This window comes from Taurulus bubalis (genome assembly GCF_910589615.1).
Source record: "Taurulus bubalis genome assembly, chromosome: 14".
NCBI classification, from domain to species: domain Eukaryota; kingdom Metazoa; phylum Chordata; class Actinopteri; order Perciformes; family Cottidae; genus Taurulus; species Taurulus bubalis.
The window spans coordinates 13,067,303-13,094,866 of NC_136602.1; the positions used below are offsets into that span (position 1 = coordinate 13,067,303).

General features: G+C 41.8%; 1 protein-coding gene across 1 annotated transcript in view; it reads right to left on the reverse strand.

The window, feature by feature from the left end:
• Nucleotides 1-27,564, reverse strand: part of LOC306746389 (zinc finger matrin-type protein 4) — a 42,319-nt gene that overhangs the window by 13,529 nt on the left and 1,226 nt on the right. The window contains exons 2-5 of the mRNA XM_079229300.1: nt 15,189-15,305; nt 12,389-12,481; nt 6,284-6,461; nt 2,060-2,317 (exon numbers count right to left, since the gene is read on the reverse strand). Of these exons, the coding sequence (XP_079085426.1) occupies nt 2,060-2,317; nt 6,284-6,461; nt 12,389-12,481; nt 15,189-15,305 (646 nt within the window). The remainder of the gene's footprint in view (nt 1-2,059; nt 2,318-6,283; nt 6,462-12,388; nt 12,482-15,188; nt 15,306-27,564) is intronic.

Below are 27,564 nucleotides of genomic sequence, written 5' to 3' on the forward strand. Positions count from 1 at the left end.
GAAAGAAAGGAAATCTTGGCGTGTAAATAATTCACCTGCGCTTTGTGGGGAGCTAATAAGGATGACAGATGAGACATGACGAGAGATTGGAGCCTCTAGTGGTGTACACACACACACACACACACACGCACACACACACACACACACACACACACACACACACACACACACACACACACACACACACACACACACACACACACACACACACACACACACATCTCTTTACACAATATAACCACAGCAACAGCAGGCACAAGAGAGTACAGCAGCAGGAAGGGGGCAGGACAAGATAAACAAGAGTCTAAAGAAAAAAACAGTTCCGGAAAAAGGAGGACAAAAGAACAGAGACGAATCTGCACTTGGCTGACACATAAATCCTCATCCCCCTCTTCTCTTAGCTCAGCCGCAGCCTCGCCTTGGACCCTCCCTCTGAGATTACACCCGGCACACCTGTGACTTTATACCTGAAGTGGTGATAAAAGCCAATCTGGAGTGAGAATCTTGCACCGATGCATTGTGTCTAACTGAAGAACAACAAGCAACATTTGACAAAGGAGCTGCATTGGGATGAGCCAAGTGTTCCAGACTAAATGCACCAGAACAAACATTTGATTGATGGCACATATAATAAAGCACGTCAGCCGCAGCAGCGAGCTCACTATTTTAAGACCAGTTCATTGCACTCAAAAAGAAGACGGGATAGATTTGGCAGTAGAGTGTCACTGAGTGCAAATATTTTTGATTAAACAAAAGGAATATCTGACTCTGATATGTTGATTCTATACTCGCTATTTTAAATGTCTTCTGTAGTTAAATGCAGAGATTTGGAGTCAAAACCTCACCAAAAGCAGCTGAGGTTGTGAGATGTGGGTCACAGTGTGTGGACGGTGGACGATATACAACATGACACCACTTAAAGCCTCTGAGCCAGTGTAGGCGGCAACATGACTCATGCTTTTAACATGATTGGCTCCTTGAGATGATGGTTTGTGTCATGGCACCTGGAGCACAAAGCAAACGGCGTAGCTTTGGCTCACGGGGGATTTTCACATTTGTCTGTAGCTGTATCTGAGAGTGTTAAACTTGAATGTGTGTGCAGTGGAGGTGTTGTGTTGCACTAATGTTGCATGTTTGGCTGCATGACGCAGTAGGATGATGTTGGCCGCTCTTACTTATAGGAACCAGAAAAGTAAGAGCACTTTCAGTGCCAAAGACTATTAATATTTCCATTAGAATACTCTTTTGGCTGAACTGTGTCTATGAAATGTAAATCAGTATCGTCTTACGGTTTTATTTGTGCTTGGAAGTGTTTGTGTGGGAGAGGAAAGGACTTAAGGAGGAGAGAAATATATAGAGCAGTAATTAAAACCCAGGACTCGCTATGATAGCTGTAATTTCATCTTCATTTTACCAATTAATAATGCACATTAAGAAACAATCTAACTTTGTCCGGCTGTGTGGGACTCATGATCACCATTCAGAAACAGTGTGTAATATGTTGTTAGCTGCCTGGGCTACTGCACTACTGTAAGTATGCTATAAGCAGCATGCCAGAGGCCCCATTGCTTTCTGTGACGGTTTAACACATTGCAATGCTAGCAGTAAGAAGCACAGCTATGCTGAGAGGACTGTGACCCCAGACGACTGACACGGAAAGGTTAGCTTGTTGCAAACAGATACGAATAACGCGATGTGTCAACATTTCTGTCCAACCATTTGTGGAACATTACTTCTTTACAGAACATAGAAACAGTGTGACAGTGGATTGGGTTGATCCAAGGGAGAAGCTCTGGACTGATTCAATGGAAACATTTGGGGTTCAAGGACATGTTTTTAAACAAATGTAGGGAGAATGTGAATAAGCTGATATTTACAGTAACAGGCTGATGGTGCTAATTTTATCTGTGAAAGGCATATGAACATTTCAGAAGTCTGCCCTCACTGCCACAGATCTTGAATGTGAGCTCCCCCTTATCGTCTTTCCTCGTACAAAGTGGTAACACCCCTCCTGCCCTTCACTTGTCACTTATGTCTGGCTCAGGGCCAAGAGGCTGACCTGTGCTCTCCGTGGCATCCAGACTGCCCGCTAGCTGCTCCAGGAGGCGTGCTCTGGCTGCATTCCTGCGGTGCTTCTTGCCCTCGTAATGCTGCTGGGCCATCAGCGGGTTGTTGAACCAGGCTCCGCACATGCAGCAGTACTTCCCGGCCTCTCTTCCGCCGTTTCCGCCGACCACTGCCAAGGGCCAACCCAGGTCAGGGGTAGGAGTAGGGCACGCAGTGGGGTCTGTGGGCAGTGGAGTGGAAGGGGAGGAATCTGGGGGAAAAAGTTAACATATAGGAGTTAGAGGAGAGGGGCGAGGGATTGTAGAAGGAGGAAGGGGAGGGGAGAAGCAAGAGAGTAAGTGGTAAAAATAATTTACATGTTCCTGAAAATGTCATCCATTCATATTCACACGCTTTCTTTTTTTATGCAGACACAGATTCAATTCAATTCAGTTTATTTTAAATTGCCCAACATCACAAATACAAGTTTGCCTCGGAGGGCTTTACAATCTGTACACATGACATCCCTGTCCCGGGACCTCACATTGGATCAGGAAAAACTCCCCCAATAAAGATAGAAAAAACCCTTTCACAGAGAAAAAAGGGGAAGAAACCTGAGGGAGAGCAACAGAGGAGGATCCCTCTCCCCGGATGGACAGAAGCAATATATGACATGTGGCCAGAATGAATAACGTAACGGAGTTACAGCACATTCAATGAATGTGACAGAAATTATTCATATAATGAGTAGTAGGCATGGTCTATGATCCAGATAGCCACGATCCATTAAGCAGAAGGAGGTAGAGAGGAGGGGCATCCAGATACACTCCTCGTTGTACATTTGAATGCTCTCGGTTTAGAAAGTACCAATGGAGACTGAGAGCAATAGATTGCTGCAGGCCACATCTGTGGAACAGAGACGAGGGTCAAGAGGAAGCCTTCAGCAATCACAAGTCTGCAAGTGCTTTCTACTACCGACTGTACCTCTACCTATCCTCTCCTATCCGCTCTTCTCTTCTCTCCTCTCCTCTCGTCTCCTTTTCTCTCCTCTTCTCTCCTCTTCTCTCCTCTCCTCTCCTCTCCTCTCTGTTGGGGAATGAAGAAAAAAAGGGAAGACTTCCAGGTGACCTGCTACTCATGACACGACACTGGTTACCATGGTGATTGCCCATTAATAGCCAACAGGCACTGCCTTGTCCACAGGACGCGGTCGTGGCTCACGCAGCGAAGACTGCGAATGTGCATGTGCTGTACACATGTCTGTGTGTGCATGTGGGTGTTTGGGTGGCGGTTTGAATGCATAAACCATGCTTGAGAAAATGTGAAACGTCTGTGTGTGTGTGTGTGTGTGTGTGTGTGTGTGTGTGTGTGTGTGTATGAATGAAGCTCCAGAATAGGCTGCTCGAGTGTGCGTAAGGTACAATACATGTACCAAAGAAATCCTCTCTGCCCAAACTGTTTATTTGCTCACATGAGGGGGTGTTAAGTCCACAGCCAAATGGTGTGAGAGCTCACAATGCCAGATGGCGCGTCCAAATGTGCCGGTTTTCCATGTACAACGTGTCAATGACTCTAGAGCTATAACGACTATGACTACACAGCCACAATACAGCAAGTTTAAACATTTCATATCGCAGAAAAAAGCCCACTCAGTCATGCTTTAAAGCCCAAGTGAGTCACACCACTTATTTTACAGCAACCATCAGCTCACTAATATAATGAATAGCATCAAGTGTTGACCAGTGACGACGAGTGTGAGGTGTGTTAGTTTATGTATATTTTTGGGGCGTATGTGCGTGTCTTGACGAGACGCTAGCCCTACACGCTGATTGGCTGCTCGTACCTTGATGTGTCTTCGGGCTCTGTTCACATAGTTACTGTATCTATGGCTGTGTCTCAGCTCACCAACCACACCCACTCACATTGCCTTCGTCATGCGATCATCTCACTTACAAAGCTCAACCCTGTAACTCTTCCACTGTCATTACATTTTTCTGATATTAAATCTCAGAGACGAGGCCATCCCAAAATCTCTGGCTCGGCATTCCTGCGTGTTCGTGTGTGCCCGTGCATGAGTGAGGCTCCTGAGCCCTGACAGCTCTGTGGAGCTCACGTGCTGAGCAGCAACAAGAAGAGATCCTCGGGTGGATTTTTCCTCTCCATCCCTTGTTTCTCCACCCTTTCGTTTCCCATGAGTGTGATCTCTGCACACTGGAGCAGAAGTAAGCGTTTTTCATGGAGCAGGGCACAGCGAGTGTGCGTGATAGTATGCAGGAGGAGGAGGTGGTTTGGAGTGTGTGATGTGTTAAAAGGGGAGGGAACACAGGTACCGTCTCCGAATTCCACCTCTCAAGGGCTTCTTCAACACACACATCCTTTACTTTCTCTCTCCTCGCTGTTTGTTTGTGCATTTCTTTGAGCATGTTTCTTATATATGCTAGTACCCATGTGTCCTGAAAAGCAAGTGACTGTCCAAGATAAATATGCATACATCAGTCACCTTGCTTATATTTATGTTTCTGACAATGTGTGTGTGTGTGCATGTGCGCACAAGCCTGTCAGCTTAGCTGTGCATCCTCTGTAGAGCGCTCATCTCAGAGTGATCATGAAGGCTCCTTTTGACTTTAATCTTTCCTGAAATCCTCTTCTTCTCTCCCAGGTCACTCTTCCTCTCTTCTTGCTCTTGCTCTTGTTCTCGTGTTTCTTTTTCCTCCAGGTTCCACTGTCACAAAACCACAGAACTCCACGGCTAACGGCTCGACTGTAGTGACACTTTTCCAAAGTAGGCCAAAGTTTAACAAAGTCACTCAGGGGCTAGATTATTTAGAACACTCCATTTTGTAGCGATTGTGTGTTTATAGGTCTGTGAATTTTCACTTTGAATCAAATTTGAATCACATTATGTAAAGCTCCGCTGGAGACGAGTCACCAGCACTGACACTAATAAAAAAAAAGAAGCTAATCTTAAACAATCATGAGCAAAAACATGTACGGATGTCTTGATTTGTAAATCCATTTTATTTGTTCTGCTTGTGAGCTTCACCTTCAAAGTTGTACTTCTTGGGCCTCTGGCATGTTAGCATTACAGACATTTCCTTCTGATATCCAGGCTAGACGTTTTGACTGAAGCGTGACTAAAGCTTTCCAAATCCACTCCTGATAAAAATATGTGCTTTGAACTTTCAAAAAATGATTCTCAGTCCAGTGACACATGTTGCAAATCCTGGATATCTGGATTACATGGTAGTGTGCCAGTAGAGGTGAGGGTGTGTTTTCCGACCAAGTTAATTACCACGGTCTTAAGGGAGGACAGGCTCTGTGTGAAAACACCATGATTAAAATCCAATAGATGTATTGATCAACTCGGATGAAAGGATCGATCACCAAACCCACAGTTTAAATTCAGATGTTTTATGGATTATATGTGTCATGTTTCACTTGTCTGACCAAGTCTGACCAGAAGAACGGAATAGACAAACTAGATCAAAGAATCAGATTAATACTCTATTCTCTTTGGTTCTCAAAGCTCAACTGGCACTCAGTCACTCCCTCGACTTCTTTTGCTGCTATCGCATGCTGAAGTGGTGCAACGGATCATACAACTTTGATATAGTAATTTTTATATTACATATTATATATAGTTTCCTCATTAAAATCGCACTATCCAAATGATTAGAAAATAAAAGATTCAATTTTTAGTGATCACATCAAATCTTGTAATTTGTCATAATTATGTATCATAAGCTGTTTAGAGCTAGTTAAACACCTAAACAGATCATATTTTACGTTGTAATATCTATTTATGTGGTAGTGAAAACATCACCTTCAGACAACTATGTTAATTACATTTTCTTTAATTACATTTTACGACAGAGCCTGAATGCATCATAAAGTAACTGAAAGGAACCTTTGTACATTCACCATTTGAGGTAATGTCATCGTTACCAGCTTTCCTGCTGACAATCAACACAGATTGGTTGTTTACAATGTAACATTATCCGGAATTTGGCGAACAGAAAACGTAAAGGCCAATGCCCTGATTCCTTTTTCTTTACTGGATATGGAATTGTACGGATTGACAATAGTCCGTTACACCATTAGCCTGTGGGAACACTGTGAGAGCATTGCAGCTACCAAATACTTAAACAATCATAGAAACATGTTTGGATGTGTGAGTTTGATCTTGTTGCAGTAATCAAGCTCAGACAGCGAGACAGATATAGAAGGTGAGAGATACCTGTGTTTGTAGGGCTGGTCATGGCTGTGGGAAGGCTGGCCGGCTCCCCCAGCACCAGGCGGACTCTTTTGGCGTGGGTTTTTCCCTGGTAGTGCGACTGGGCCACGATAGCGGAGGTGAAGAACATATTACACAAGGTGCAGCACTTGTTCCTGTCCACCTCTGTCTCTGCACAGTCCTACAGTAGGAGAGTAGGGGGAGATGGTAAGAGTGAGTGGCAGAGAGGGAGAGGCGTTATGAGACAAAAATGGACCACAGGGGAGGAAGGTGTGAGGGGGTGAAAAGGAAAAGAGAGTGGTTGAGAAGAAAGGAATGATGTGAAAAGAGAAGTAGAGAGAGAGGTGAAGGTGAGAAAAAGACAGAGGAGGCAGGGGGAGATGAGAAAAGGAAAGTTGTACACTGCACTGACCTCCTGCGCTTTCTCTCTCAAATACACACACACACACACGCTCACACACACACACACACACACACACACACACACACACACACACACACACACACACACACACACACACACACACACACCAAAGGGAAGGCTGATCAAATATTCATCTGTCTCGCTGGGCTGAGACTGTGGCTTGGCCCTTTCACCGCTGCTGGTTCATTACTAATGATGAGGGAGAGTTGCTCCCCACGGTTCCCCACGGAAGTAGGGAACACAAATAAAAAGACCAACCGCGTGATTGACACAAATGTACAAATACTTACGCATGCAAATTCACAAGAACACACACACAAACAGAATTCTTCTTTTTCTGTTCGTTTCTGTCCACCACACCAGTATGGAAATAACTATTTATCTCAAGTACAACCCTAAAAAAATAAATATAAAATATAAATATTCAACTAAAGAAAGAGAACAACAGAGAGCAGAGATCTGTGCGTGACCGACACTGTGTGTCCACATATTTCAATGTTTTTCATGGTTTGTACAAAGCTCCTTGTAGTTCAAGGAAATCAAAATGCAACAGCATACAACAGCTTGTGGCAACAGTTTGGGGAAGGCCCTTTCCTGTCTCCATGAATAAACAAGGTTTTTAGAAATACTTGTACCTGACCAAAACCCAAGCCAACACATTTGGGATGAGGACAGACAGTGAGCCAGGTCTAGCTGAATCATCTAACGTCAGTCTCAAACCTCACCAATGCGCTTGTGGCTAAATTGAGGTAAATCCTGGTATCCATGGCTCCAAAATCGCGTGGACAGACTTGTCAGAGGAGTGGAGGCTGTTACTGCAGCATATTAATAACCACGGTTTTGGAATGAGAATGTGCTGAAAAACAATCACATATGGTTGTGATGTTAGACAGCCCACATACTTAGAAATATGAATTAAAACAGTGCCTGCTTAAAATGCAAAAATGTAATATGTCTTCAAAGACGAGCAATATTTTACACCTTCAGTGCAACCTTTTATGTTCTACACTTTCACAACCCTTCCCCCAGTTTCATTCTTCTTCTCTCTGCTCATATTGAACCTCCACCCTCTCACTGTCTGTTCATCCATGCTTTAATTCTTTTTTAGTCTTTTTTATTCCTTCCATTTGTTTGCACATCTGTCTTTCTGTCTTTTCACACAAGCGCTTTCTCTAGTCCAGGTGTCAGTCCACAGTCGCAGGAGAGGAACCTCCGTCTCTGTGAAATAGAGGACAATAATAGAAAAGTGTCTGCGACACCATATCTAAGTGTGTGGGAGTGTGATGTGTGTCTCTCTCTCTCTCTCTCCCTCTCCCTCTGTGTGTGTGTGTGTGTGTGTGTGTGTGTGTGTGTGTGTGTGTGTGTGTGTGTGTGTGTGTGTGTGTGTGTGTGTGTGTGTGTGTATGTGTGTCAGCAGTGCTTAGCATCACGGACAGTGGATATGAGAGTTAAGGACACCTTTACCTCCCAGGCCTGGCTTTGTCTCTCAGCTGTCCCATCTCTCTCTTTCTGTTTCATTCTCTATATTGTTTCTCTCACTCTCTTCTTCTCTTGCTTTTTGTCTTTCCTTCACTCTCAGACTTTCTCTCTCTGTCTCTCCCTCCCTCCCTGCATCATCCCTCCCCCTCTGGGCACCAGTCTCAGTGACTCTCTGTGTTGTGGGATGAAATATTTATCTGTATTGGCAGGCCCTCGCCTCCTCTCCTCCCCCGTGTCTGTCCCCACTGTGATCATGTTAAAGGCTTGCTCTGAACTGTCCAATACCCCCTTCCTCTATTTCTACCAGTAACACAATTTCCTTCTTCCTCTCAGTTGGTACAAATTCATTTCGTTGTGCCTTGTTAGCGCATGAAGCATTGTCGCGAAAGGAAGAGACTTTTTTTTGGGGTGTGACTGTGTTTGTATGTAAAATAAAAACATCTTTCAGTATACATATTTATCTCATGATCTTTATTCATGATGGCATCAGGGCATGGGAGACACAGTCAATGCCCATGAGGACAAATCTCCTCTCTTTTCACCCTTACTCCAACCATTCCTCTCACCTAAACATGTTCCCTGCTTCCTCCTTACCATCTATCCTTGTTCTGTTCCACCTCCACGATAATGTGTGCTTTCTGCTCTTCCTCTTGTTTTCACTACTAATCCTATTGTTCTTTCCTTCCATGTCCTTCTTTGCATACTTTGTCTACTTCTTCCCTCCCATTGGCAGCACTGCTGAGATCTTGATCTACTCAAATATTGTTGTACCAGGATGAGGAAAATCAACCACAGTGAGCCAGAGTCCCACAACTGCATGTTTTTCTTGACTCAGGGCAAAGAGGCTGAGGTGATTCTCAGTGGCAGTCTGCAGTGGTCTCACCTGTCAAAACACACTGAAAAGTAAAAGGATCAGTCGACAGTGATGGGGCTACAACACAAAGAAGCCTCTTCTTGAAAGAAGGCTGCAACACAAACCCTGTCGCTCAATGACAGACGTTACACGAGGGATTTAGTGACAGTGCGGGGAAAGTTTTAATCAATCTCAAGTGTGTGTGGGTGACTGACATATGAATAATTGTGAGCTCATTACAGCTGCCACTCCACTTTAAACAATAAACAGCATCTCTGACTCACTGTTTTCCTCCATCCACTATCTCCGCTGGAAGTCATCAACCTTTCTGTTTCTTCATCTTTGATTTTGAGATTCCTAGCCTTTCAATATCCCTCCCTATAATGTTGTTCTCACTTCCTCTACCTGTCGCATCTCACACATCTGCTGAGATTCATTTGCATGTGACCTAATTGTTGAGTGTGCTTCTGTTTGTGTGTGCACATGATGCATGTATGCCTGATTATCTGCTGCCTGATGGTGTGCCTGTATCACAGAATATGTTGTGTTTGGGTGGCTTCATCGTGCTCATGAACCTAACAATAGACTCCTAATTAGCTGTGTTAATCTTCCTCTCCTTCTGTTTTTCTTTCTCTCTGCTCCTCCTTACTTCTCCCCCTGCTCTGTGTCGAGACGCTGTGGGAAACATTGCTAAATATACACATGGAGCAGCACAGGGAAACAGACGCTCTCTTTTGGAGTTTGAAGAAGCGCTGAAAGTGTAAATTGAAAGGGCCGACAAATTGCAAATTTAGCATTAGAGGAAAATAAAAGTCGAAGCCAAAGAAAGCATTTAGTTATCTCTTGCCCTTTCTGCAGGTAGAAAACTGCACAGACTGAGAGAGAGAGCAGTTTGGCGGATAGGATAGAAATATAGATACATTTCCCTCCTCTTTCATCTGGGAGCACCTTTTATGACCTACTTTCTCTGTGTTTGTTCTGTAACAAACACTTTCCCCTCCACACAAATCTCAAGGCATGGCATTTTACACTGGGCAGACGCTGGCATTTCATTCACACTGCAAAAGTGCAGTTTCTGCTTTTCCCATTGGACTGAACCATGTCAATCAGTATGAGAATAGAGGGACCAAAACACGAAGATGAAGTGCAGTGAAAAGACGTGCAAATCTTCCCCTGTGAGGAAAGAAAAGATGAAAGAGATAAAAGAAAAAAAGTTCATTCCAAATCGTATGGTGAGAATTTCCTCTCTGGAGAACCGTTGATCTTAAATCAGTTTTTTTCCAGCATTGTCAGATAATCAATGTCACATCTCTGCATGAAAGGTTATGAGCAAATTGCTAGCTGTGGCGCTCACAGTGCGGCAGATGACCGTACGTGTGTGTGTGTGCGCACATGGTCTGTTTCGTGTGTAGTGTCCCATATGAGCTGAAAGACAGGAGAGGCTGAGTCATATCTTATTCACTTAGTGAGACAGATGGAGACACAGGTGTGAATATTTCACAGGGACTGTGAGTGTGTTTGTAAACCCATGTGCCCTTGACGTGCCTATTTCCGATTGTCTGCAATCTGGTGCACATGTATCACCTCTTTAAATCTTAGTCCACAGCTTGAGTTCAGAGAAATGGTTCAATTGGTTTACTAAGAAATATACTAGCAAGTGTTTATTTCAGTTTTACAGTATGAAATTATTCCGAACAGCCTGCATGCTTGTCTGCAAAGATGTGACCAAAACAATTAACTCCTACCCCACCTGGTTGTTCTGGCTCCTGATATTTGACACTGTCAAACCAAATCTGTCTTCATGCGACAACTCCATCCCTTCAACTTGCATTATTTCTAATAGCCAGCAGGGGGCGACTCTGCTGGCAATGAGTTTATGATCTCTAGTTTCAAGTCTTCCTCCATACAGCAGGATGTTCATTTAATAAATTGTGGTCTGGGAGTTGTCTTTGCTTCCGTCTTACACCGTTAACCCTTTCACAGTGTGTTTTCAGTTCATGAAAGTTAATTGTAACATTTTGGTCACCAGACAATGTCTTCTTCAGCATTCGGTTGTACTTAGCTTCACCCCATTGTTTCACTTCCAGTTACAAAAAAACAAGATGGCGACAACGTGAGGCTTCAAAATGGCAGATCGCAGACCAATGGATGACGTCACAGTGATTATGTCCACTTCTTACGGACAGTCTATGGCTTTAGTCTTGCTGGATTTTATTGAACTACAATAACTTTAATAGGTTTCCTTTGCAGATGTGTGCTTGCTGCAGTTAACTCTATGTATCAGCTTTTTAAACTTTAAATTGCTCATTCATCAAGTGCGACCCGGAAATCACTTACATTGGGGGCATTTACAAACATTTTAGTTTCTCATTTTTTCCCATGAATTTCATATTTTCCTTTTAGTGGAGGACGAAGGGTTATTGCTGTACAGAGATAATTGTCCCTGCAATCCGGCTCAAGTTCTCGGCTGTGGCACTACACTGTGTTTGGAGAAGCTCCACCTCTTCCCCTCCTTCTCTCCTCTCCCCCTCTCTTTCTGGCACAGCTAGGTTTGTCAGTTAGCTTTATTTTTCCACCAGCTGTGTCCTCAGTGTGTACCGTATGTATTCTGTTTGTGTGTGTGTATTATGGCGTGATACCCCAGATAAATGGGGCACACAACGTCCTGTTGTAATAATCCCTCTTCACAATAGACTATTACGTTCACATTTCTTTTTCATACAGACAATACATTTCTAAATTGAATTAACCCCTAAATATCAGTTATGCTTACATTAGAATCCCGTCAATTTAATGTGGACATAAATGCAACTTCAGCATTTGCTAAAATTGCAGAAAAGGTTCTAGGCATACAGACACAATGGCCCACCTACAGCACACGCTCACAGACAGACACACAAACATTGTTGACTGACCTCCCTAGACATAGCCTGCAATAGCCCGATATAGAGCTGCTTGCTGGCGTCTGCCGCCATTCATTCTGGCCCGAAACACCACAGCTAAGGCATAACCTCTTTTGGGAGAATTATAGCGCACAACTGCACACAACAGATCAAGCAAATATTCCCATGAGAATTTGGCTGTCGTGGCAAAGCCTGCGAGTAGACCGGCCCAGGAAAGGATAAGACTGAGGCAAGCCAACTCAGGTTTTTGTCATCTATATACTTTGAAACATTCACACAAATTCACACATTTCAGCATGCAAATAATTGTCTTTCCTTGAACATCATCAGATACTTCAGTTTGTGATTACACTGCAGAACAGGTCATTAAGTTCATTAATGTTTCTAAAAAGCTTAACACTTATGCCATGCAACACAGACACAGAAACACACACTCAGTGGGAGCATACTGGGTTATCTGGTCGCAGTCTCTTGGAAGGTGGTCCTCCGTCTTCAGGGTGAAGCATGTAGAACAGACGCACCTTGTTGGCGTGTTTCTTACTCTGAGAGAGGGACAGAAACAGAGAGAGAGAAATGGTGTCAGCCAATGAACTGAGTTGTATTTTATCAAGTGAGCCAAGTGGGAAAAAAGTCAAAGACTGTCACTCCACCTTGGATACTCCATCCAAGCGTTTTATCTCTTTCAGCTGATGATGCTAGCAGACAGTTTGCTCCTGGCTAGTTGACTAATGGCCAGAGCCAGCCTCAGCTTTCTGGGAGCCCTGAATAAGATGTTGGGACAGGGGAAGTGGTTGGGAGTAAAATATAATGACTCTATGCTTCACCTATAGGCCTGCACACTGGGCCTGTAAAGTGACAAAGGAAGTGAGGCAATAATTTGGCAAGCTCAAGCTAAAAAAAAAGTGAAACGATAATATCCTGGTGCCTTATAAAATAAATAGAATACAATATATTAATATATTAGTAGTAAAACAGATAATAGATTGAAATGAGTCTGCATGATATTAAAAGTCCTTGATGAGAAGATTGGCAAATATGTATCTGTACTGTTGATGGGTGTTTGTGCTGCTTACTAGAGTTGTCAATACCAGTATCAATACGTCCTAAAATTCATCAATCCTATATCACATCACCATATCATTTATCAGTATACATATCATTGAGGTACATTATGATGCGTTCAGTCGCCATTCATTAAAAGTGAGAGACTTGAATAAATAAAGTTGTTGAAGGAGATTCTTTCACAGAATAATAAAATAGATATTATGTATTTTTTTATATCGGCCGATTTGCAAGTTCGAGTATCAGGACCATGTTGTATTGTTACCCAGCTGTTTGTGGGTGTTTGTGTTTGCCTCGGTTACAATATATATTATCTGTAATAAGCATGTGTTATAAGAAAGGACATTGAGCCGTCCTTGAAGCTGCTTGCTGTCACTTTAATGGCCAACAATGAAAGTCACTGGACAGACTGCAGGGTAAAGATTAGTGCATGTGTATGTGTTGAGACAGCTCTGTGTGCTCGTCTACAAGGTTGACAGCATTCTCTTTTTTTATTGGCATGCTGGGTGACCTTCACTTCTTTCTACCTTGTAACATCTATTATTATCTATAAATTTCACCGTTGGTGCAATTTTTCAGAAGCAAGTGTTGATGCTGTCAAAGAGACTTTGTATTTCATGCCACATATGCAGTAAAATTTGCATTATTGTATGACAGAGTGCGGGGATACAAGTCAAGATAGTGGTTCCGAAAAGCATCACTGGTGAAAATATTACATTTTGGATTAAATGTGTCAAATGTCTTCAGAACTGGATCCCTGTGAGATAATTACTTCACTCTTTCCACTAATCATGTGAATCATATGGTTGGTGCAATTATATGTTGTTGTTAAGTTAAGTCAAGTTAAGTTGTTTAGTTTAAATATATATCATGGCTGAACAAGACACAAAGAAAGCGAATGGGAGACAAGACACTGTACTTGCTGCTCCAGTGCTTAGATTGGATCCTCTGGCCCCGGGACTAGAACACACACACACACACACACACACACACACACACACACACACACACACACACACACACACACACACACACACCACCCTCTACCTCACATGCCTCCTCACTTGTCAGACTACTTTAATTCAGTTTGTCAGCACTTGTGTGAGTGTGTGTTTGTGTGGCTGAGTGTATGCTTGTGTTTATAGGTGTATACACGGTCATGCAGTTGATGGCTCTGGGATATGGGCTAAAAGCGAGACCTTGTATCTCCATGGTTACCCTGCAATGACCCTCAGTGCGCACCTGACTCTAATGGACTGTGCGTCTCTGCCTCTCTTCTTCTGTTTTTAGTAGCAAATCAAGTTGGAGGAGTTAAAAGTAGCTAGCAACTACCATTGTAACTAAACTTTTTTTTTGTGGCACTTATGGAAGAGCATGATGTGCGTTGCTGGCAGTGGAGTGGGAACGGACTCCAGAATCCGGGCCTCCTCAATAATTCATCCCCCATGATAGCGCTCCTTTCTTTAGCCTGTCGTGATTGTCTCTGGGTCTCTATTGAAACTAATGCACAACAACTCCTTGTATTCAAATGATTTCTTGCCGTGTCTCTATGAGCTGCCGACCTCTACAGAGACCTTTAATAAAGGGTGACACTGAAGAAATGCACTGACTCAGCTTGCCCAATTCTCTGCACAACTCAAGGCGGTGTGTTTCAGTCAGACGGAGGTTGGTTGGTAGACATGCATCAGACAAATACACACGGCTGTTGTCCTTGCTTAATTTTCCCCAGATAAGGGTCTTGTCCTCATTAGTCTGCTTGTTAATCCCAATTGTGTCTTGTAATCAAGGACAACCTAAATCCAGTACATGCACGCAATAGCACATTTACGTGTGCACATGCACACACACACATGTGCACACTCAAACACATCCTAGTTAAATAATGCACAGGGCTGATTATTGAATAGCCTATAATTAAATTACTCTTAGGGAGTCTGCTGAGAGGTAGGCTATGTATAAACAAAAAGTGTGCGCGAGTGTTTGTTTGTTTGCAAGTGACTAGCATTACCATGCTGCATTAAGTCTATGTATAATGGATGAGCACTGCTTAGAACGACACAAGCCCAAATTGGTACAAATAAGGCTGATATGCCAGTGCAGGAATCTGCTTGACCAAGCAGTGATTGTGGCAAAAAAAATGTTGTTTGTTCTGTGCGAACATTCCCGTACAAGCAGAGACGGACTCACCTCATAGTGAGCGGTGCGCTGGGACTCGGAGATGAGCTGGGCATTGCAGATGTTACAATAGCTCTCTGTGAACAAGCCTCCTTCTACGACGCCCGCAGACTTCATCTTCATCTGAGTCTGCACAAACACACACAAATATGAATATAATTAAAATGCAGAACGGAATAAAATGTCAGTGAACCTTAGAGGTGCATGAGCATGCATGTAGCTCATCTCAATTTAGAAATAGTTGTCCTTCAGAATGACAGATTCGTCATGACAGTTCAGTCCAAATATATGTTGATCCTCTCCGTCAGAACATCCTCTCGTGGATGATTTTGGCTCCAGTCTTGGAAACATTGACCCGAGGCTCTGGCTTGAGTTTCTACATTTTACACAGCAATAAACTTATATATACCACACACATATATATATATGAAAACCTCAATTGTTGGTTGTGAAGATGTTCCATTGCAAAGTAACAAAGTAGTAGCCTTTTAATGCTGTAATGGGCAAGGTGATCCTAATCTTCCTTACATAATACATTCGTGGGATTTGTATTTTTCTGCGATATAGCCATGAATTGGAATAAACACATACATGTAGTGAAGTGAAAACTACTATATGACCCTGTAAACTGAACAGAGGTGAAGCAGGATGTTTGACACTTTTCACCGCAGCCTTCAGTCATGCAAATTAAACAAAGAAGTGCTGGAACATAGTTCAAGAGTTTGGGAAAGTTTAAGAAACTTGGTGTTTTTCCTTTCAGGCCATGTTATTAGCCCAAATATTGACAAACATCTTCCGTCATCTTTTTCATCTGTTCAACTCCATAATATAATTTCTTCCGAAAGTTCTACTCTGCAGCTCCACTCACAACTTTCACAACCAAAATTTGAATTTTGTTATGAAATTTTGCAAGCTAGTACTTAAGAGACAATAACCTTTTTCACCCTTTGCAAAAATTCGGAGCTCTGGCAAAACCAAAAAATGCTGTAAAGCAGTACAATGTAGCCAATAGCAACTTTCGGTGAGTATTACAGCCTCTGAAGTAAATTGTTAAAAGGGCACCAGCAAGGTTTTCCACTGAGAAAGGGTGTCTTTAAACCTGGTCGGTGCTAGAATTGCCTAACCAGTAAAACCTTAGAGACTTGAGCATCCCACTGAGAGCCGTGGCTTTGGAAGCAGTGTTTTCTTTCCATTTTTTACTGAGTACTGTAATAGAACATGGTTTAATGATGTGCTATGTGGCTTTGTGTTCAATTTTCTATTCTCTTTATTATGTGGGCCCTGCAGGCACCGCTCTGACAGGGCGAGGGTGAGTAACGTGTCTGCAGGGAATGTTTCAGGAACATCCACCATTGAACTGGATGAGCCCCTTGCCTCAAGGAAGCGACAGGACAGGGTGCAAATGTTTTATAGAGCAAGCAACATGAATGTTTCAGAGGTCAGCTCCAGTAACTTTGAAAGAATATGGTCTTTTGTCTGGCATGGTATCTCGAGAATTGCTCCGTTAGTGATGAGATTAGACAAAATCTACTCCATGTGTCCGTGGGGAGACGCAGGAATTGGTATTATTTATTTCAAGTCCAGTGTGTAATTACCTTTTAGCCGATGCACTGGCTCAGCACCTTCACACACACACACACACACACACACACACACACACACACACACACACACACACACACACACACACACACACACACACACACACTCTGCAGGTAATTACCCCTGTCTGTTCTCCTTGTCTGTTTAGTGCACCCTGGACCCTCCAATTAACTACAGACATGCTGTGTAGACAATTCCTCAATTATCTAGTTAAACCGACAGTACAGTATGACCCCAAACATTAAAATGAAATGGCAATGCAGATGCATTTGAAGTAGAGCAGCACACTGTAATATTATGAATGTGTGCGAGCCAAATTACAAGCGTCTATGGAGGATAATATTCATTCTGAAATGTCAGTTGGACACCAGTTTTGTCTCGAGGCATGGATGCATTATCACCTTCACGTTGGGAAGTGTCTTATACGACACGAAGGAACAGATATTTTTCAAACTGACATATTAGATTTGCTACGGAATGTGTGTCCTCCAGCTTTTTGTGACAAGAAAAACAAGCTTGTCTGTCTGGAAGTCAGCCAGGCAGAAGCTAATCCATCTTCTAATCTTCAGGCTAATTAAAAGAGATTGACTGCAGAAATATCCTCCTCTTCCTAATATCGCTATTGCCTTTGATTATTACATGTAAGATGGAAGATGTGGACTAATTAATAGACTAAATCTGTTGGTGAGATTAATAAATTGGCATGCCCAATGAGGCAACAAGATGGAGAGACAGATAGTGGGGAAAAATAATGAAAGAGGTATGGAGAGAGGAAAAAAGAGGAGGGGGAGGTTTATAATTGCTGCACTGGATGTGATGTGATGTTCATGTTCCATGGATTGAGAGGTCTTAATGGAAAAGTGGTTTCATTCCCACCATACTGTATCAGATCATGTGATGTTTTGAGAATATAATCATTGCAACTTCAGCAACAATGTCTTAACAGGCATGAACCTGATACATGATAACTGGTGTTTTATAAAACATAGTTCGGGAGCGAAGACCACGCCCCGAACTCAGCCAATCATCCGAGCCCTACGTACTTAAACGTATCGAATCTGTTCACTTCCTTTTCGACTCGGTTCCAACATCCCTCCCCAACCCTGTTCCTGTCTTCTTATTTCTCTCTCTCTTCCTCTCTCTCTCTTTCCCACAGGACTAAAGGACCAACGGGGGACTCTGCACAGCCAGAACTTCAGAAGAGATAACCCCCACTCACGAGTCTCCATCCCCGCTGTTTCCTGCCAGCAGTCTCTCATCGCACCCCTCCAACCCTTTTTACGACCCCCTCTACCCTTCTTGTTCCTGCACCTACAGTCATCCCTTCATCCCCAAACCCTGTCCGGTTCCTTAACCCGACCCTCTCTTTCCATCTCGCAATAAATCACCTGTAAACTCATATCGCTATTGCCGTGGTCTTTGTTAGTGAACTGAATGTTAGCAAACCAACAATACCAAAAATATAGCTAGCACATGAGGATGGGGTGGGAGTGCGGTTGGCTGTGTTATACACCTTCATATGTAATTGGACGTTGTTATAGCTGATTCCAATCAGCCAGCACAGTTTATGAACTAATGGCATGCTTTATTGTGGGTTGTTTCACATGAGAAACTTTTGTCTTTGCTGTAATGTCTGTGTTGCTGGTGCTCAGTTGGAAAAATGTCACATACTGCACCAAGCAGGATTTTGAAATTGTCAATCAAATGAAACAACACCTACGTAGTCCTGATGAGGAAGATTAATAGAGCATTCAAATGTTTGTATATACTGTATGTATATACTCACAAATGTTTTTCTGAACTTTGTCGGACAGAGGACAGAGATTTAAATGATACAGGAACATTAGCTCAAATTAAAAATAAAAACTCCTATACGAGACTTAATGAATGCATGAAAGCCTGAGACATCTGAAGACAGAATGAACCTGCGGGGTTTCTACTTTAAAACCCCATCAAGTATTTAACATGGATGTGACCTCCGAGCCCTCCCTCAAATCTCTGCCTCTGGTCCACAATTTGTTATAAAGCTGGCAGTGAATTGGACGTGGCTCTTTGTTCTTGTAAATGCAACCACTTAGACTGTTTTCTGTCGTCTGGGCTTAGAATATTAATTAGTTTTGTAATATTACTTGCAACTAGATAGCATTGTACTAAATGAGAGCTCTATTGTACTGACAGCGATATAGTGTAATGTATTATACCAGCGAGGACCTTCAGAGTCACTATTCCTAACATTCTCAGTTATGAACTGAAAACAAGTGTCCGCTTTGAAAATCCTGGTTTCATTCCATTGTAATTTCTCTTCATTGGCACACACTGCAGCCGAGTACGCCGAGCATCTTGGTGGGGTTCGGTGACTTGCTCAAGGGCACCTCGGCAGTGCCCAGGAGGTAAACTGGCTGCTCTCCAGCTAACAGTCCACAATCTCTACCCTTCTACACTTTACAGATCATCAGAGAGAGAACAGCTGCTGGTTGGGGCAGCAGAATGTCTTATCAAGATATTTTCTAATCTTGACCCTATTTTCCCACATTTGTGTGTCTAAGTGACTGATGGGGACAACATTTCTTTTAGTTGGTCCAGTAGAGTAGCCTATTGAGCAAGAACAAATGTAATCATATTGGGCAATCATCAATCATCAATATCAACTCAAAGTGCTTGTTTTTGCCACATAAATAATCAGATTATTACAAGTGTCTGCCAACATTATGGAAATGACCCTAAAGCAAAAATAGATTTTTACCTTTTGATTGATCCGGTCTGTTTGTTATCATGTATGATTTGTTGCCGGGGGACGCTGTAAACATGGGCGAGAATTTAGAAGAGGGCTGCGGCAACAAGTTATACGACACAATCACAAACCAGATCAAATCAAGCGAAAAGTTAAGAAACATATTTTATACTTCTGTGGGGTCCTTTCCATAATGTTGTCAGACAATTTTCATAACAATCTGAGCCTGTAAGTGGCAAAAATAAGCACTTTCAAAGTACATACATTGATGGTGTGGAATTTTGGCGGCTGCTGGCTGCAATGTTTTCACTTAATGGGGAACAATTTCAAAAGATTGTTGTCCCCATTAGTCAAAAACATGGGAAACAATATATAGGTTAAAAAATAGTAAGGATTTTAACTTTCCATTTCTCCTCCATCAGAAGTGTCGCTGTGAACTGTGTGTTCTGCTCTTCCTCGTTCTGTGGTCACATTTTATATATATACAATAGTTCCTTTCTCATTTGAAAGTACTGCTCTGATTTAACTGTCAAATTATGCATACAGTCGATGACATATTGACATCAGCCTGAGAGCCAATGACCTGTCTAATGAGTCACTAGTGGGTATAACAAAAGAAAAGGTTGCAGGGTTAATAATATGGAACCCTATATCGCAAAGGCACTCTGCTGTGTCATTTTGATGTTCCACATTACAATTCTTTTCCCTGTTCCACTCTTTATAATGTAATCTTTCCAACTCTCTCCTAGTCTGCCCCTACCACACACACACACACACACACACACACACACACACACACACACACACACACACACACACACACACACACACACACACACACACACGCTCCAAACCTCCCCTTTGTACAGTAGCAATCAAAGGTACTAGACTGAGGGAATAACATCTTCAAAGGAGCAGGAGCCCGAGTGTGAACCCAAATCCTCATCCATTCTGTTTGCACTGCAGGAGTTCACTTTGTACTTATCTTGCTCAATGCTGCAAACTGCAAACATACACACACACACACACACGCACACACACACACACACACACACACACACACACACACACACACACACACACACACACACACACACACACACACACATACACACACACTCAAATGCAGCTTATGTACAAACACACAAGTCTGGCATTGGAAAATAAAACTAAAAGCTAAAAGCTTAAGATCCAAAATGGGTGACAAGTGTGTGATTAGGATTCCTACCTGTTCCCTTATTGTTCATTTCAGCATAGTCAAACCAAGAAGGTAGATTCTCTTTCGAAGAGAAGAGAGTGGGGCACAGAAAAGAAAAACACACTTAATGCCAAGGTCAGGTCCCACACTTCTCCCCCTGAGTCAGTGTGTGTTTGTACTTCATGACTGTCTCTCCCTTTGCTCACTGCTTGTTGTGCCCCCAATTCTATTTTAGAGCATTATGGAGCATCTTGATATTGACAGACTCAAAAACAGCCACATATAGTTACTCTATGCTTTTCATCTTTCTGTCTTCTTTCCCCCATCCCTTCCACCTCTTTTCTTTCCCAGTGTTGGAAATGTGGCCTTGAGGGCAGGGAATATTCATAAGGCATGGTGTAGGTTAGACTTATCTACTCCTGCGAAAGAAAAGCAGATAAGCTACTGTATTATGCACCGTACTCCTGCAGTTAATTTGCAATGCAACTCGAAGTTAAACACACTCATTCTTCCTCGAGATACTTCCTGAAATGTTTTATAATATTTGAGATACGGCTATATGTACAATCTCGGTTTACCCTTGCAAAAGGGATCAGGATCCTAATAAGACTTACTGAATAAATAAAGCTTAAAAACAAGAAAGGACATTCTCACTATATTCTTTTACATTAAAACTCCGAGAACTGACCTGGACTATTGGACATCAGAACACTTAAGGTATTGACTGAAGTGTGTCTATTGCACAGAGTATCAAAACATACAAAGGAATCAAGTGTTGATTGGATGCATGTCAGTCTTTTTAGCCTTGCTAGCCATGTCAGCGGCGTGCCTCAATTGACGGTAATGTCGGCCGGTCCAATCTTAACTATTGGATGGATTGTTAGGAGCTTTGGTTTAGACATTTCCTGACTTTTTCCTGTTAACTATCTTAACCTTAGCCAACATGCTAATCCTGCTTTCCAAGAATATATCAAGGGTTAGAGGACTTATGTCTCAACAGGATCTGGAGAAACCTGTCCATGCATTTATCTTCAGTAGACTTGACTACTGTAACGGTGTGTTCACAGGCCTCTGTAAAAAGTCAATCAGGAAGCTGCAGCTGATTCAGAACGCTGCAGCTCGAGTCCTCACTAAGACCAGGAAGGTGGATCACATCACTCCAGTTCTGAGGTCTTTGCACTGGCTCCCTGTCAAACAAAGAATTAACTTTAAAATCCTGCTGCTGGTTTATAAAGCACTGAATGGTTTAGGGCCTAAGTATGTTTGTGATCTGCTGCTACTTTATGAACCATCCTGGCCCCTCAGGTCGTCTGGGACAGGTCTACTTTCTGTTCCAAGAGTCAGAACTAAACATGTAGAAGCAGCGTTCAGCTTTTCTGCTCCACACATCTGGAAGAAGGTCCCTTAAAGCTGCAGGTCTGCTGAGACCCTCAGCTCCTTTAAGTCCACATTGAAGACTTTTCTGTTTGCTGCTGCCTTTAACTGAACCAGATTCAATTACTGCATCTCACTACTGCATTTTATTTCTTAAACTGCACTGCAACTTTTATTCAACTTTTATTTTTTATTTTGCTTTTTCAACTTTTATTTTGCTTTTTGACTGTTTTAATGTTTTCTTAACTGTTTTTAAATCTGCATTATGTTTTGATGCTTTTAATAGTTTTATGTGAAGCACTTTGAATCACCTTGTTGTTGAAATGTGCTATACAAATAAACTTGCCTTGCCTTGCCTTGCCTTGCTATGAATTCCAATTACTTTGGTAATTCAGCAGTTCAAGGTTTTTACTTATCTTGTGAAATATCTCAACATCTGATATACATTGTTTAGACTCACATTCATTTCCCTCACTGGATGAATTGTAATACCTTTTCTGATCATCTGACCTTTGATCCAACCATCACCGACTGAGCATGTTAGCATGCTGATGTTCATCACATTTCTTCAGTACAGAGCATGGCTGTAGACTCTTAGGCCTTGAATACCACTTACTTTGTTCCAGACATATGTATAGAGGATATTGCAGTGAAATATTACAGCCACATTTCAAAAGAACATTTGTTCATCAGTAGATTAATAAGATTGAACAGACGGTCTCCAATAGTGCTCTCTCAGGGCAAAGCAGTTTGTGTCGCAAACTATAGAAGTCAACTCTATCCATCTCATTTTTGTGATTATCTCATAGACTTTGTAACCTCTCTGCCTTTCTCAGACCTTATGTTTGGTGCGGCTGTGGTGCTTTTATCTCTGAAAATCTCTCTCTGGGCCATTACTTGTTAATGGTATTAATAGCAGATCTAGCGCTTTAGGCCACAATATGGATTCATTAGAGGGTGAATGAAGACTATTATCCCAGGCAAAGTAAAGCTTTCCCAGTTTAACCGAGCACATCTCTGCCTCCCTTTGTCTATGAGTGTGTGTGTGTTTGTGTGTGTGTGTGTGTGTGTGTGTGTGTGTGTGTGAGCGAGTTTGTGTGTGTGAGTGAGTGTGTGTGTGTGTGTGTGTGTGTGTGTTCAGTAACCAAGTTAATGGGGGGAGACGAAGGCGGCCTGATGTTTGAATCGGGGTCATTATGTTACTGTAACATATGGGGATGCTGAATGGCAACAAAACTATTGGGGTCTGTCTGTTTCATTAGCAACTAATTGCACTGTTTTTAAACTTTGGCACATTCTGTCCAAATGTTCTTATTATGTTTAGTATAACTTTCCTGGCACAATTGTCATCTCTACATTTTTTTCTTAGCATTAAACAATGTCTTGGTTTTTGCACTTAACACCCAGATCCAATACCAAGTGTATAAGACTTAAGACTGCACTGATGTCAAAGCGTGTTTTGAGGATCCAACTACACCTGGGGCATTATGTGATCGATATATAGAGGGTCTTTAAACCTGGTATTGGACTTAGCAATATACTCTACATAGGTTTTGGGCTGTTAGCAGCATGTGGTCCTCTCAGTATAATACACACGTATATGCACATTGCTTTTGGTAAGCATAAGGTGAAACTGGGACTTCTTCTTGGGTCACCTAAGAATAATATTATAATTCAATATTTTCAATGTATTTTTCATAAGCAATCTTATAATTGACCAATAAGAACATTACTGCAAGATTCTGGTGGCTTGACTGTATCATAAAGAGTATAAATAGTTTCAGTTCAACACATCTGAGAGTTGATGATGTATTTTGGGCCTAAGGGGACATGTACACAAATATTCTTGTAGGATCAACTGTCAGTCACAGGGCTCCAATTTTATATATTCTCTTGAGTGTCAGAGTGTGTGTGTGTGTGTGTGTGTGTGTGTGTGTGTGTGTGTGTGTGTGTGTGTGTTTGCTTGAGTAAATGCAAGTTGCCATGCCTGCAGGAATCCCCACAATAAGCAAAATAGCCTATTAATGCACTTTTTTAAACGGTGTGTGTCTCTGCGTTTGTATGACTGCATTTTCTCGTTTACAGCGTTTCTATGAAAACATAAAAATACACCCTGAGTTTTCTGATGTATACATGGCAGCCTTCATGACCCACTGTGGAATTGTGCTGGAATAATTACACAGGTCAAAGTCAGGGTAAAGTGAGTCCAGAGCAATAGTGTTAATAGAGTATTTTGGTTGCTTTCATGCTTGGCTGACTATATGAACCTTGGGATTGATTGAACTTCACTTTCACATTGGAGACATTTTCATTTATTCAGTTTGCTTGTCACGGTATTCTCTTAGACAGTGCGAGTGTTATTACATTGAACGGATTGATTTTAGCTTTTGGGTTTAACTGTGAAGCCCAGAGCTTGTTTGGTCTTTGAGTGTTTGTTAGAGAAAATTGTTTCCAGCAAACTGGAGCGACCAGAAAAGAGAAGCATTGATCATGCAATCATCTGATCGTACAAAAGAAATAAAGTCCATGTTGAAAACAACCCAACAAGAAAAGCAACTAAAACTTTCAGCTATTTTAGATTTAGTTTTGGGTCAATCAAATAAGATCAAATAAAAAAATAATAAATAATAATAGTAGTATTCACCCACGCACCACCTTATCAACCACTGTCGGTTTCAGTTACATGACTTCTGCCTCCTTTGCCATTTGATTTAAAGAAAACAATATGTTTTCTAAGAAGGAGTGCGAGTTTGATCTGGGAATTGAAAATGAAAAGGCACCATTTGTTTATTTTCTCTTGCAGAAATATTTCCTAGAAAATCGAGAGGACAACAGCCTTTGCACACATAGAGAAGTGAGTTATTTTAAATGAGTTACAAAGTCTACAAAGTCTCCACATGCATACAATCACCACATCTACAAAGATAGCATACATATAAACGTCATACTGTGCGACTGTGCTGTGTAAATTATGACCAAACAGACCCGCACACAAAAGGAATATGCTATGTATGAGCTTACAGTGCATGCTGTGCGTCTCACACACACATGCACACAAAGGAATATGCTATTGATATGTACTGCAGGAGTTTGGACTGCATGCTGTGCAACACACACACACACACACACACACACACACACACACACACACACACACATGATGTATTAAATAGGGCATGACCTTGCATCACCCTAGCTCATATGCATAGGAAGCTATGACCTATGATCAAAGTGCATGCGCTTCTTCAACTTGCATCTATTCCTCAGTGTGTTTGTGAGAATGTCTATGATGTTTTGAGAAAGCAAATAACTTATTTAGACAAATTCAAAGACGAAAAAAAGAATGAATTCTACACACACAATATCCCACTTTCCTTCCCTCAATCCCTCCCTGTCTGGCAGCAGGCCAGTTTCCGAACATGGTGATGGAGCAAAAGAAAATTGATTTTTAAAGAGCTCTATCTGTTATATCCGGATATGAAATAAGGCAACCAGTTATTAGTATAACATTGATATTAACATGGCAGAACAACCATGTCAAGATATATATTAAAGATGTATTTCTTGTTCTGGCTGAGAGACTCAAGAAACAATCTAAGATTGATAAACTGCTACTCGTTCAGAGCGTGCCGAATCCTTTTCAATACTGCACAATTTTGACAATATCTGCTTTGTTTGAGAGGGAAATAAGCACAAAAGCTCTTTGGAAAAGGTTGGCAGTGCGCTGATGCTGCTATGAGACAGATTCAATATCTTGATCGTGTAGACGGGCACAACGTGCAGTCCTATATTAGCTATTATGCAGTTATTAATGAATGTATATAGGAAAGGTCAAATGGCCCACACATTGATGTACATGGACACACACACATTACCACAGATGCACCCATGCAAAGACTGGCATGCACACAGTTAGCAGAAAGGTCACAGCATACGGTGTGTAAGATAAGGATATTTGAAGAAGATATGCTGCCTGTTGCTATGGAGCACTCCAGGAGGAAAACATACACACACAAAAGACACACACCTACACACAAGATGCTTTCTGTCTTAAAAAAACTAGAGCACTTTCAAACCTTTGAGCACAAACACACATGCAAACACATGTGTATACTGTACACACTCGTTCTATCATTCCATGTCCTCATAAAAAGCGAAGAAACAGCAGCCACTTTTCAGGAGCATCACTGCCTCAATTATTTCTCCCAAACTTTGTGTGTGTGTCTATCTTCATGTGTGTGCGAGTGTGCACATGCTTTATTTGTATGTATAAAAGGAAAGCGAGCATTTTGCAAGAACAACATCGCTTTTTCTTTTTATTCCTTACGGACTGGGTAATTTATGCCAGTCGGTTAATCAGATTCTCCCCCAGATGCCGTTCAGCACCTCATGAGGGACGGAAAGCGGGAGAATGAAATAGGCTTCTGTACTTCTTGATGGCTCAGAGCTGGCAACAGCTACGCTGCATATGTTCCACATTATCAACATGCTAATTAACAGGCTTTCTTTTCTTTCCTGTTTTTTCCTCATTCACTTCAGAAGCTCTGAGGTTACATGCAGTGCAGTAAGTGACATACAGTAAATACAGTTACTTTCATATACTGTATATTCCAATAACACTATCTGCACTGTGTAAACACACATTCTACAAACACTAAGACAAACAACTGATTAATTGTTAAGTCAGTTCCTCAAAAAAAATCGCATGGTTTCAGTCTTCCAAATGTATTGCTTTCATTGTAAATAAACTGAACATTTTGGTGCTGCAATCAACAGTTATTTTCATTATCGATCAATGTGCCGATTATTACCTTGGTTAATTGGTTAATTGCTTGGTCTACAGACAATGTCCTGATGCCCAAGATGCAGATGTCTTGTTGTGTTTGACTAAAGCTCAAAAGCCAAAGATAAAGATGTTTAAGATCACACAAGACAAAGGAAAGAAGCAAATCCTCCTAATTAGGAGGCTGGAACTATTTACATTACGAAGATATATTAGGCTTTTTTGCTTGAATTCAGTTTTGATGAAGTGATTATCAAAATGTTCTGTCTATTACTTGATTACTCAACTAATCGTTCCAGCTCTAATATAGAGCTGTTGTGTGGACAAAACAAGCATTTGACAAAAGGGTTATTGCACTCTGGGAGCCTTTGATGGCCATTTTTCACAAACATCTGACATTTCATGGACCAAAAGGTTGATCAATTATTTGACAGATTCACAAGAATGAAAAGTATCATCAGTTTAAGGTGCATTTCTCTCTTTTCTATCCCTGAGACAGTCTGCCACCCTGTCTGCTATAGTGACCTGAAGTACAACACATGCTGATCAATAACTGCATGTAAACAGAGCATGAAGCCTCAGCTCTGCTCAGATGGTTTGGCTACATGTGGAAAAATAAACCAGAGTATAAACTGAGAGGGAGCTCGTAGTCAATAACATGTTCTTTTCTGAGGACTGAAATACTAATTACGTGTGAGGT